Here is a 13,386-nt window from a genome sequence, read left to right as displayed (position 1 = left end):
TACAAATGAAAAAACAAGGAGTTAACTACTTCACCTAAGATGCAGAAATGAGGAAACTCATACCCATGCCTGTGTGGCTCTGGTGGCCGTGCTTCCACCCACAGGCTACCCTGTCTCCCTGGCTCATTTCTCACTCTCCTCCAGAGTCCCATGAACACATCAGGGATCATTTCTGTGCTTCCAGGGTAACTATGAAAGTCCACAGGGAAACACCATGGGGTGTTTGAGTTTATAATATAAACAGAACAATAATTAACAATATTACTGGGAATAATTATGTGACAGACACTGTTCCGTGTACATTACAGATGCAGGTATTAATACATTTAATTGTTATAATTTTAACTCAGGAGGTGAGGTAGGTGCTACTACTATTATTATTAACTTTAAAAAAATTTTAAATAGGCTGGGTGTGGTGGCTTATGCCTGTAATCCCAGTACTTTAGGAGGCTGAGGTGCGTAGATCACTTAAGGCCAGGAGTGCAACACCAGCCTGGCCAACATGGTGAAACCCCATTTCTGCTAAAAATACAAAATTAGCGAGGTGTGGTGGTGCATGCCTGTGATTCTAGCTACTCAGCAGGCTGAGGCAAGAGAATCACTTGAACTAGGGGGATGGAGGTTAAAGGGAGCCAAGATGGGCTCATAGAAAGGCTCTGTCTCAGGAAAAAAAAAAAAAAAATGTAAAGTAGAGATGGGGTATTTGCTGCATTGCCCAGGTGACGTCAATCTTCTGGTTTCAAAGTGGTGTGGCTTCAGACTCCTCCTTCAGCCACTCAAAGTGCTGGGATTACAGACATAAGCCACTGTTGGCCAGTGCTATTATTATTTATGAATGAGGAAACTGAGGCCCCAAGAGATTAACCTAATACTGAGAAGCTCATACGTGGCAGAGCCCAGGTCATCTGGCTCCTGTACTTACAGTATTCCTCCCATTCAGCTATGTGACAAAATATCAGCATCCTTCAAAGATTTTGGGGGACTGGGTGTGGAGACTCACACCTGCAATCCTAGCATTTTGGGAGGCTGAGGCAAGTGGATCACGTAAGCTCAACAGTTTAATTTTTATATCCTTATATATAAATAACATATATTTATATATAATTTGTTTGCTGTTGTTAAAGAGCTGGGTCTGGATTTTTTTGTTGTTAATGCAAATATAAATACATTTTAGAATACAATATAACATTTGAATGACCTTAAAAATTTTTTAATATGTGACTTCTTTCAGTTTTATACCTTAATAGGTGGGAACACGTAGGATTGCTCACTTTCCTTTCTAGCTAAGGGCATGTCAGTGGACAAATGTGACATGATTTCCAGTTTGAGTAAGTAAATCTTCCCTTGATCCCAGTTTCAATCTCCCTCTTCTATTTCAGTCTCATGCTTTACAGGAAAAAAAATAACTCTATTCACAACGGGGGAAAGCTAAATCCACAGTTTTACTGATTTATAAAATGTGAACCCTAGTTTTTTACTGCTGACTTTTCAGAGTAAAAATAAAAATTATTACAAACCTCTCCAAGGTGAGAGTCTCCAACCGGCCCTTTGGTCTCAGGATTAACAATGACCACTTTCACTCCAGGTAAAATCTAAGCATCAAAGGGAAAATACAAAGATCGGGTTCAGTGAAATCCAGTGACCTCCAGGAAATACAGAGTTACCTGCTGGAGAGGTGGGAGAGGCACACAGGGCGGAAGCCAGCTGTAGCAGCATCACAGCAGCTACCGAGGGGACAGTGGCAGAGACCTTCTGTCTTGCTCTTATTGAATCTTCCTCAGTTCATTGAAGACCAAAGGTCTAATAAAACTCAGCCTCAAAAATAAAACAGGGAGCCAGTCTGCCATCTCTTTAAAGGGATGAGAAACTGCAGATCAGGGCCTTAACAGTAGAATTTGTAGAATAACCTTTCCCTTTTCATGCTCTTTCTCATTCACTGGAATGATGGCAATAAAACCCCTTAAAACAGAAAGGGCAGAAGGCATGGGAAGCCTGAGTGACTCCATTCCAGACTTCAGTTAGTGCTAGAGTTGGAGCAAAGTGAAGAGTGGAGAGAACAGTGGCAGCGTTACAGGACAGAAGGATATCCATGACTCCACGATCTTCCTCAGGAAGGAAAAGGAAGACACAAATGCTGGCTGAGGGAATGCCTCAGCCATTCTAGCCAAAAAATGGCCTCTCTGGTTACCCATATTCTTCCCCCTTTGAACTCCCTTTTTATCTTGGGTTTCTAAAGTATGAGGTTAATTACTCTAGAAGCCCTCAATAATTATCTGGGCGCAAACGTCTAAAACCTCAAAGAAGAGACAAGGCTGGGCACGGGCTAATGCTCATGAGCTGTGCTTGGCTGCCGAGGCAAGTGAAGATGTGACAAGGCAGTGACAAAATCAGCCAAACCCCCCTGGCACATGCAAGCGGCGAGTGAGAATGAAGTAAATGCCCCATGAATAGGTTTTGCAGGGATTTTTTTTTCCTTCACAGTTTTTTCTCTGCCCTTTAGAATTACTAGAAGGGATTCTGAGGCATCATCACTATCTCATCAAAGGGCAGAGAAACTCCCACCTGTCTTGACAATGCATGTGGGTGTCTTATCGTTAGCAAATTGTTTCTCACTAAATCTCTCTCTTGATGATTTAGAGGCTCATTCTAATCTAAGAAATGTTACTCCCACAGAATTCTCTCAAATATCTTTAATCTCATCCCCATTCTGATTTTCCTTTCAATTTTAAATGCGTGTGTATCTTCCCTGACCTTAAGCCATGCTCTCATCTCGGCCTCTCCTAGCTTTCTCCTTGTGATGTTTATAAAATAGAACCAGGCTGGGCACAGTGGCTCATGCCTATGATCCCAGCACTTTGGGAGGCTGAGGCAGGCAGATCACCTGAGGTCAGGAGTTCAAGACCAGCCTAATCAACATAGTGTGAAACCACATCTTTACCAAAAATACAAAAATTAGCCGGGCATGGTGGCAGGTGCCTGTAACTCCAGCTACTCGGGAGGCTAAGACAGGAGAATCACTTGAACCTGGGAGGCAGAGGTTGCAGGGAGCTGAAATTGCGCCACTGTGCTCTAGCCTGGGTGGCAGAGTGAAACTCTGTTTTTTTTTTTTTTTTTTAAAAAAAAAGACAGTCCTGCTGAGCAGTCTAGAAAAAAAAAAAAAAAGAACTAGCTCTTCGATCCACCTTTCATACAATGAGCACTGCATTTTGCTAGTCAGTCAATAAGAATAACATGTCAGTTGGATTTTTAAGAAGATCTATGGAAATTAAGAGAGTTCAAATTTACTATTCTTATCTGTGTACCTATATGAATTTGAAAGTATTAGCCAAGCTGAAATTATCTCCAAATTTCAATTAAGGCTTGCCCTGGACACTAATACGGCTTCCGGTTTCCTTAAAATGAACCACTTCTCCACACAGCCTACCTTCCCATGGTCAACAGAACAATTTACCTTTCCAGACTCTGAGAGGAGCAAACTCTGGGGGGCACCACGTTCCACAAGACGAACCCTGCAGAAGAACGGTATTTACTGTATATAGGGCTTTTAAGAAGAGAAGTCGCCACGTTCCTGATGCTCAGTGCTGCCTTCCTACAACCTCTAACTTGTCTATCTTTCTCACACTACAGCAGGGTTTCTCACTCAGCACTAGTATTTTGGCCAGATAATTTTTTGTTGAAAGGGGCTATGCTGTGCATTGTGGAATGTTTAGCAACACCTCTGGCCTCTGCCCACTAGATGTCAGTAGCAAGCCCCTTTTATGACAACCCAAAAATGTTTCCAGACATTGTCAAATGTCCTCCGGGGGCGGGAAATTCTTCCTAGGTTTCAAACTGCTGCATGAAAGAAATGCTCTACCTATGCAGGGCAGGTCAGTGCAGTGGGGCGCGCCAGATAACACATCCAGGGCAGTGGGACTTAAAGAGGTCTCAGAGTCCTGGGCCAGCACTCAGCTCAGGACCCAGCTAAAATTCCCTTTTGGGCTGAGGAAGCAAGCTTTTTTACCCACCGGGCTCAGATAAAGTGTTTTCAAAAACCCTATGCTGCTCATTTATTTTATCTGTCCTATCTTTTATTTTTAAACTCTTAGAGGAAAGAGACTGTCCATTTTAGTTTAATTTATATCAAATGTCACAAAATAATTTTATATGGGTAAGAACTAAGTATTATAGTTTAATATTAAAGAACAGTGTAGCAACGGAGAAAATTAAAACTTTCTTACAAATGTAAATCTTATGTATTAATGATAAAAACAAATTCCTTCTCTCTTCCCATTCCCCTCCTAGAAGATACAAACAAGGCCGGGCGCGGTGGCTCAAGCCTGTAATCCCAGCACTTTGGGAGGCCGAGGCGGGTGGATCACGAGGTCGAGAGATCGAGACCATCCTGGTCAACATGGTGAAACCCCGTCTCTACTAAAAGTGCAAAAAATTAGCTGGGCATGGTGGCACGTGCCTGTAATCCCAGCTACTCAGGAGGCTGAGGCAAGAGAATTGCCTGAGCCCAGGAGGCGGAGGTTGCGGTGAGCCGAGATCGCGCCATTGCACTCCAGCCTGGGTAACAAGGGCGAAACTCTGTCTCAAAAAAAAAAAAAAAAAGAAGATACAAACAAAAGGAATGAGGAAAAATGCTCATTCAGAATTTTTTTTTTTTTTTTTTTTTTAAGATGGGGTTTCACCATTTTGGTCAGGCTGGTCTTGAACTCCCGACCTCAGGTGATCCGCCCGCCTTGGCCTCCACAGTGCTTGGATTACAGGCGTGAGCCACCACACCCGGCCCGAGGTTCAGAATGTTTTATGCTTAGGAACTAGTAGGAAAGGAGCATAATAAATCTGCTGTACCTGTCATGTCTTAGCGATTTCAGATCCACATACACAGTAGTTGGATCAGGCCCTGAGGTTCCCTAAAGAAAGACAAATCAATGCAATGCATTGTTTAGAATTTCAATAAACTGTATTTCACATTTTCAAACCAAGAAATAATTTAGCCATGTACACGAACAATCCACACTCTTTACACCTCTCCTCCCTTTGGAGCAGGCGTCCCCAAACTTTTTACACAGGGGGCCAGTTCACTGTCCCTCAGACCGTTGGAGGGCCACCACATACTGTGCTCCTCTCACTGACCACCAATGAAAGAGGTGCCCCTTCCTGAAGTGCGGCGGGGGGCCGGATAAATGGCCTCAGGGGGCCGCATGCGGCCCGTGGGCCGTAGTTTGGGAACGCCTGCTTTGGAGAGTAGGCCCCCTCCTCTCCCTCTTATCACAGGGACTATGGCAGCACTGAAACATTTCCATGCTGAGGAGGGCTTTCATCCCTGGATTCAAAGCAGAAGTGAGACAAGTTGGCAACCTTTCAAAACCAACGCTGACCACAGTGACAGCAAGAGGCCTATGATGGGGCTCAAGGTTAAACCATCAAGACTCTTCTGAAAGAAGAAGGTCACAGAAGACCTGAAATAATCCACCCATGTGCGCTATCTTTTTTAATTCATTGTTGTCCATGTCTATTATTTGCCTTATTTTTTAAGAGACAGGGTCTCAATCTGTTGCTCAGGCTGCTGGAGTGCAGCAGTGCAATCATATCTCACTGCAGCCTCAACCTCCTAGGCTCAAGCAATCCCCCTGCCTCAGACTTCCAGGTAGCTGGGACTAGAGGCATGCACTACACCCAGCTATTTTTTTGTGGGGGATGGGGGTAGAGATGAGGTCTCACTATGTTGCCCAGGCTGGTCTCAAACTTCAGGGCTCAAGCAATCCTCCTGCCTTGGCCTCCCAAAGTGTTGTGATTATAGGCATGAACCACCATACCTGGCCCTATATTTGCCTTATTAGCTAAATTAATACATAAAATTAGTCTCAGTTCTAATCCCTCTTCTGTTATTTACCCATCAAGAATAACATGACGGCCGGGCACGGTGGCTCAAGCCTGTAATCCCAGCACTTTGGGAGGCCGAGGTGGGTGGATCACGAGGTCAAGAGATCGAGACCATCCTGGTCAACATGGTGAAACCCCGTCTCTACTAAAAACACACACACACACACAAAAATTAGCTGGGCATGGTGGCACGTGCCTGTAATCCCAGCTACTCAGGAGGCTGAGGCAGGGGAATTGCCTGAACCCAGGAGGCGGAGGTTGCCGTGAGCCGAGATTGCGCCATTGCACTCCAGCCTGCCTGGGTAACGAGCGAAACTCCGTCTCATTAAAAAAATAAAATAAAAAAAAAAAATAACATGACAAAGTTGCCATCTGGGTGGAGAAGAGAATACAAGCTTATTGTTTGGAAAAAAAAAAAAAGGTATAGAATATAGAGACAGAAAAACAAAAGTCAGGGCTGGGCGAGGTGGCTCATGTTTATAATCCCAGCACTTTGGGAGGCTGAAGTGGGTGGATCACCTGAGGTCAGGAGTTTGAGACCAGCCTGGCCAACAGGGTGAAACCCTGTCTCTACTAAAAACACAAAAAAATAGCCAGGTGTGGTGGCATGTGTTTGTAATCCCAGCTACTCTGCAGACTGAGGTGAGAGAACCGCTTGAACCCAGGAGGTGGAGGTTGCAGTAAGCTGAGACTGCGCCACTACACTGTAGCTGGGGTGACAGTGAGACTGTGTTTCAAAAAAAAAAAAACAAAAAAGAAAAACAGAAGGTCAGATACAAGAAAAATCCAAATAGGACTCAAATCTTTGTGACTCATCATCATGACCACATGACGATGACTCGAGTAAACACTGACACTGTGCGCGCTGCCAGCACTGCTCTGAAAGTACAGAGCTGCCTAGGGAAGCAGAGTACTGCTACCTTCACCTTACAGACCAGCAAAGTGAGACACAAAGAAATCGAGATAAAAAGCCCAAAGTCCCAAAGCAAGTAAGTGTGGCTGGGGCCCAAGCCCAGCCAGCCTGGCTTCAAAGCCCATGCTCTGGGACACTCCACAGTCCTCTCCCGTTTGTGAGCAGAAAAGATTTTTTGAGGGTCACCTGTAAACATATTGCTACATTGACTCTTGATCCAAAAGTGGTGCTGACAGCCCGCGGGGACAGCCCGATATCTTTGAAGAGCTTGGAGAAGGACTGCTGGAGTGCAACGCGGGGCCGCTCCTCTGCCACCACCACACAGGTCCGGACGCAGGAGAGGTTGATCCCTCTGGTCTGCAAGACACCGTTGCATAAGACACCAATGGGAGCGAAGTCAGTAGGATCATAAAAGCACTGAACAGGTAGGGCCACTGTTCTAGCTCCTTGGTCAGGAAAAGCCAAGCAATTTTGTATTCTCACCTCAGGCACACAGAGAAAGCAGCTTTCATAAAAGAAGAACCGGCCAAGGCATCCCCTTAAAATCACTATCTGCTGGTAAATTTGCTCATTCTCTAGTTCTTTCCTTTTTCTTCTAAAAATCTAAGGCTCTTCAGCAATATATTTTTATCCCTCCTCATTTCTGTACCTTAGATGTCCCCCTATTTGATGAGACTGAGGAAAAAATTAATCCAGAACTCTGGCGATCTCATCTCTTCTCTCCTTTTGCATTCCAAAGGTCATATTTTTCTAGCAAAGAAAATTCAGTATTTTCTGACTTTCTCATATACCAGTCAGAGAGATCATCATTTGTCACACATGAATAAGCTACCTTTATCTTTGGGAATACTCCAAATTCCTAATATTCTGAGGTTTCAAATTCTATTAGGAAAAAAAAAAAAGTACTGGAAGCGACAGTTCCCTTTTATCTTTACATAGTCTTTCCAGTTAGCCTCCCAGCCAGTTTCTCCTTCTTGTTCACAAAGTAAGAATCATGTTCAACTGTGGAAGATAGAAGAGTACACTACATTAGGAAGGTGGAAGAGATAAACTTGCCAATGTTTACAATACACCCTTTAACTGAGTGGCTTGAAAAAGGCAAGCAAACATGTCTGCTAACCCATACTCTGGCCCTATTACGTCCTGCCCCATTTCTTCAAAACCTTTCGGGACTGGCCAGCTGCTGGAGCTGCTTCTTACCTTTAGCACTTCCACTTGGTTGCCAAGTCCTTTGGTGCAGAGCTCCATCACTGAATAGGAGCAGAAAGTGTCCCTTATCTTGTACTGGTTGACTGTGGCGAGCCAGAGGAAAAGGTTGTTCTCTAACTCCATAGGAGGAATTAAGACAGACTGGTGGCCTGAATACACACTGCAGCGAAAAAGGCAAGAGCTGGAATCATCAATTCATCCTTGACACCCAAAGCTTCAGAACCTCACCAATTCAACAGACATTTACTGAGTGTGAGGACCGTGTAGGGTCATACGAGATATAAAGGTATAAGAATTAGTCTTGTTCCTATGCAACTTACAAGAGGAGCAACTATGAAATAAAGCAGACTGTGACAGGTCACTTTCATCTACATAACATTCTTACAGCTGCCCTCAAGCTAATTAATATGGCTAAGATGATACTAAACATTCTGGAAAGGTAATTTCTAATACCTAATATATATTTTTTTCATTTTCTATTCCTTTTCCAGAGTCACCCGCTGCAGACCTAATAACTAATCTCTAAAACCCTGAAGGAGTAGCATTTTTTCCTTTCTCCTTAAGTGTGGACTGAATTTTATTTCTATAGTTTATAGACATTTTATTCATGCTCTGAATATGAGATATGAATCAAGAGCATTGAGATCACAGACTAAAGAGCAATTCATTCACACTGGAAAAGCCAGGGCAGGGGAGTGGTGGTGTGCTTCACCGAGTTAGCGACACTTGAGCTGGAGCTTGAATGAGTATGAATTTGACAGTGGCCGGAAGAAGTGGTGACAGTAGTGAGGGTGTTCTAGCCAGAGGAACAACATATACAAAGGCCAATAAGTACAGGATGTTTGAAACCATCAGAAACATTAATAGTATTCAAGGGCTGGGCAAGGAAACTCGTGCCTGTAATCCTAGCACTTTGGGAGGGCATGATGGGAGAATCGCTTGAGCCCAGAAGTTAAAGACCAGCCTGGGTAATAGAGCCAAACTCCTGCCTCTACAAAAAAAATTAAAATAAAAAAAATTAGCCAGGTGTGGTGGCACACACCTGCAGTCCCAGCTACTTGGGAGGCTGAGGTGGGAGAATCACATGAGCCCAGGAGGTGGAGGCTGTAGTGAACTATGATTGTGCCTCTGCACTCCAGCCTGGGTGACAAATTGAGACCCTGTCTCCTGAAAAAAAAAAAAAAAAAAAAAAAAAAAAAAAAGCCAGAGAAAGAGAAAGGAATGCAGAACAGAAGGATGGAAGGAAGTAAGGAAGGGAAGGGAGGAGGGAGGGAGGGAGAGGAAGGGAGGGAGAGGAAGGGAGAGAGAGAGAGAGAGAGAGAGAGAACGGAGAGAGAGTATTCAACTGAAATCCTAGCACACAGGGTACACAGAGGAATAAGGCCAGAAAGGCTAAGGCCAAACTGTGAAAGAGCTTAACCATCGTATGAGGGAGTTTAGCCTTCACCCAGCAGGCAGTCATTGCAGCTTTAAGTTGGGCAACACTGACAATATGAAGATATGGAGTAGGAATTGGTGCTACAAGCCACTGAAGGCAGAGAGACAGTTAGGAGAGGCTGCAATAGTTCAGGTGAGAGGTGATAAAGCCTTGAACCCAACAATGTAGGCTAGAATAAAAAAGAAGGAATGGGGCTGGTGTGGTGGCTCATGCCTGTAATCCCAGAACTTTGGGAGGTTGAGGCAGGTTGATTGCCTGAGCCCAGGAGTTCGGGCCTAGTGTGGGCAACATGATGAAACGCTGTCTCTACAAAAAAATTAGCCAGGTGTGGTGGTGCACACCTGTAGTCCCAGTTACTCGGGAGGCTGAGGTGGGAGGATCACCTGAGCCTGGCAGGTGGAGGTTGTAGTGAGCTTGAGATTACACCATTGCACTCCAGTCTGTGCAACAGAGCAAGATACTGACTCAAAAAAAAGAAAAGAAAAAAGGACAGAAAGGAAATACAGATCCTCATATCCAAATTCAGTCCATCAATAGCAAGCACTATCAACACAATAATTTTTTTTTTTTTTTTTGAGACGGAGTTTCGCTCTTGTTACTCAGGCTGGAGTGCAATGGCGCGATCTTGGCTCACCGCAACCTCCGCCTCCTGGGTTCAGGCAATTCTCCTGCCTCAACCTCCTGAGTAGCTGGGATTACAGGCACGGGCCACCATGCCCAGCTAATTTTTTGTATTTTTAGTAGAGACGGGGTTTCACCATGTTGACCAGGATGGTCTCGATCTCTTGACCTTGTGATCTACCTGCCTCGGCCTCCCAAAGTGCTGGGATTATAGGCGTGAGCCACTGCGCCCGGCCAGTGATTTTTTTTTTTAAACAACAAAAAGAGTTCTTATCGTGTCTCATCTATAGCCACAAAGCTTAAAGTGTTGGCTTAAAAATCACAAAATGGCAGTGATTTTATGCCTAAACCTGAGTACAGATCAGAATCACTAGGAGCTCAGAAATTCCGTACTGAAAAATACTGGTGGCTTGGTCTCCACCCTTGGACATGTAAATTAAGTCTTGGGGAGTCCCATTAATTTTTGTAAAAAGATCCCCAGGTGATTCTTATATACAGATAGGTATACAGCAGTTGAGCTAAAGGACATACATTTTATTAGATACAAGATAGGAAGATACAGAATCTGAAGATGACACCCAAATTCCTAGTTTGGGCCCCTCAATGGATGCTCCTATCCTAACAAAGAGGGGAACACAGGAGGAGAACACTGAGCTGCAGGTATTCGTAAAACATTCATGATGTACACCAAGGAGGTGAAAATGCAGGTCTGAGATGAGGTTTCCTGCGGCGGATGGTGAGAGGAGCTGGGATCTGTATACCACAAGGAGTAACCTGGCCAGGGCAAATGTGTTACTTTCCATCCACATGCTGTCCTCCCATCCCACTGTGCTCCTTCCTGCCAAGCCTAGGGGGTACATGCTGGCTGTCAAGGCATGACGTATTTCACCCGAGAATCATCCTTCTAGTTGGCTCTGCTTCTAAAGCAGGGATTACATGGTAGAGCAAAGAGCAAGTAACCGAATCACTGCCATTTTGTATGAGGAATAAAATCGACAGAAAATAACAAAGGGAATACAGACAAAACTAAACAAACTTGTGAGACACCGTGGATACATAAATTCTGGAAACATTAGCATTTTACTGAAACTTTACCAAATTAAGGGAGCCAAGGGAAGGATGAGATGGTCATGGCCACAAAGTGTACCCCCCGCACACACATTCTGTCTCCTCGGCTTTTCCATCCCTACCTGCAGAGACACCAGAGCGCGAAGCCAAGTCCACAGTAAGGGTCAAGGCAGATGGCGATCTGCCGGGAAGAGTACAATTCACACTGAAGCTTGATGGCTCGACACAGAGCATTCACTGCAGAGTGGGACATCTGGAAAGTATGGAAAATGGAACAGGCTGGAGCCATCATCCCACAGGCAGAGAAACAGGTCTGATGACAGCTTTTAGAAGTTTCAATTCCCTAAACTCCTCAAAACGATGTATAATTTTTAGCACTTCAAAGCCTAATCTAAGTCTCCTTTAAGATAATATATTTCTGTTCATTAGTTAATACGGATTTTTTTTTTTTTTTTTTTTTTTTTTTTTTTTTTGAGATGGAGTTTTGCTCTTGTTACCCAGGCTGGAGTGCAATGGCGCGATCTCAGCTCACCGCAACCTCCGCCTCCTGGGTTCAGGCAATTCTCCTGCCTCAGCCTCCTGAGTAGCTGGGATTACAGGCACGCGCCACCATGCCCAGCTAATTTTTTGTATTTTTAGTAGAGATGGGGTTTCACTATGCTGACCGGGATGCTCTCGATCTCTTGACCTCGTGATCCACCCGCCTCGGCCTCCCAAAGTGCTGGGATTACAGGCTTGAGCCACCGCGCCCGGCCTCCTGGATTTTTTTTAAGATGGAGTTTCGCTCTTGTTGCCTAGGCTGGAGTGCAATGGCATGATCTTGGCTCACTGCAACCTCAGCCTCCCGAGTAGCTGGGATTATAGGCATGCTCCACCATGCCCAGCTAAATTTTTTTTTTTTTTTTTGAGATGGAGTTTCACTCTTTGCCCAAGCTAGAGTGTAATGGTGCGATCTTGGCTAACCGCAACCTCCGTCTTCCAGGTTCAAGCGATTCTCCCGCCTCAGCCTCCCAAGTAGCTGGGATTAACAGGCACATGCCACCACACCTGGCTAATTTTTGTATTTTTAGTAGAGACGGGGTTTCACCATGTTGGTCTGGCTGGTCTTGAACTCCTGACCTCATAATCTGCCCACCTCAGCCTCCCAAAGTGCTAGGATTACAGGCATGAGCCACCGTGCCCTGCCTTATGTGGTAGTGTTAGTAGAGACAGGGTTTTTCCATGTTGTTCAGGCTGGTCTTGAACTCCTGACCTTAGGTGATCCACCTGTCTTGGCCTCCCAACGCGTGAGCCTACCCAGCCAATACTGAATTTTATGGTATCTGAATCTCAGATTTCATACATATTTTAACTAAAAAAAACTCTTTATCTTTCAGCTTCTATGCTAGGTTCAGACACTTCACAATACAAATAACTCATCCCGGAGGAGCCAATGCTTTTATTTAAATAGAGCAGTGACTCTTGATTCTCCCTCTGCCTACTGGTCTCTGGTACGACCACTTGGCCTCTGCATCTAAAGTTTCTGGGGCAGTGGTCATCTCCGTTTCTTTGCAGATGTGGCTTTTTTTCCAGCATTCATCTTACCTTCACTCCCGTAAGCATGCCAGTTGTGGAGACACTAAAATCAAGATATGCTAACATCTCTGGAGTGGGTGGTTTATACAGCTGAGGTAACCTTTTCCTGGGTAAATCATCTGCAATGAAAAGAAAAAACCTGATGTCAATCCAACCTGCTGGAACATGAAAATCATTGCTCTTCAATTGGTTTTCTGTGGCTTTGCTGTGGCCAAATTTAGCTTCAGGGATTTGCTAAAGCTTAGGCTTCTCATATTTAACCAAGTAGCTCACATATGTCATTCTTAGAGGTGGGCTGGGGCTGAGGACACCACTAGACAACACAGGCAAGCAAATCTACATCAGGTAAATGTATCTGCTAGCAGCTTAGCAAGGGGAAGTAGAACACAGTAGGAAGCAGACTGCTGTTCAAACACCAGCTCTACCATCAGCTACGTGACCTTGGAGTTACTTTATCTCTTTGTGTCTCTTTTCTTTTTCTCTAAAATGAATCTCTAAAATAACACCTACCCTCATAGAACTATTGGGAAGTTAATTCACATAAAGCACTTTTAAAGCAACTGACTGAAGAAATAATAAAAAAGCATTAGCTGTTATACTGTTTTCAAGTTAAAGTTCATTATTTACAGTTTAGTATGCATTATATTACTCACGTATGGATTTAAAAGTTGGAGTTTTCTCTAAGTTA

At 44.3% G+C, this 13,386-nt stretch overlaps 1 protein-coding gene across 3 annotated transcripts in view; it reads right to left on the bottom strand.

The window, feature by feature from the left end:
• Positions 1 to 13,386, bottom strand: part of DIP2B (disco interacting protein 2 homolog B) — a 284,011-nt gene that overhangs the window by 9,286 nt on the left and 261,339 nt on the right. For all 3 annotated transcript variants that reach the window (XM_039472182.2, XM_039472183.2, XM_074402637.1), the window contains 7 exons: positions 12,708 to 12,817; positions 11,246 to 11,376; positions 7,988 to 8,156; positions 6,974 to 7,144; positions 4,840 to 4,901; positions 3,452 to 3,509; positions 1,518 to 1,592 (listed from right to left, as the gene is read on the bottom strand). In XM_039472182.2, the coding sequence (XP_039328116.2) occupies positions 1,518 to 1,592; positions 3,452 to 3,509; positions 4,840 to 4,901; positions 6,974 to 7,144; positions 7,988 to 8,156; positions 11,246 to 11,376; positions 12,708 to 12,817 (776 nt within the window). The remainder of the gene's footprint in view (positions 1 to 1,517; positions 1,593 to 3,451; positions 3,510 to 4,839; positions 4,902 to 6,973; positions 7,145 to 7,987; positions 8,157 to 11,245; positions 11,377 to 12,707; positions 12,818 to 13,386) is intronic.

Source organism: Saimiri boliviensis, chromosome 7 (assembly GCF_048565385.1).
Source record: "Saimiri boliviensis isolate mSaiBol1 chromosome 7, mSaiBol1.pri, whole genome shotgun sequence".
Classification (NCBI taxonomy): domain Eukaryota; kingdom Metazoa; phylum Chordata; class Mammalia; order Primates; family Cebidae; genus Saimiri; species Saimiri boliviensis.
The sequence above is the reverse complement of the archived record's forward strand: the minus strand, read 5'-3'. Positions and strand labels throughout refer to the sequence as shown.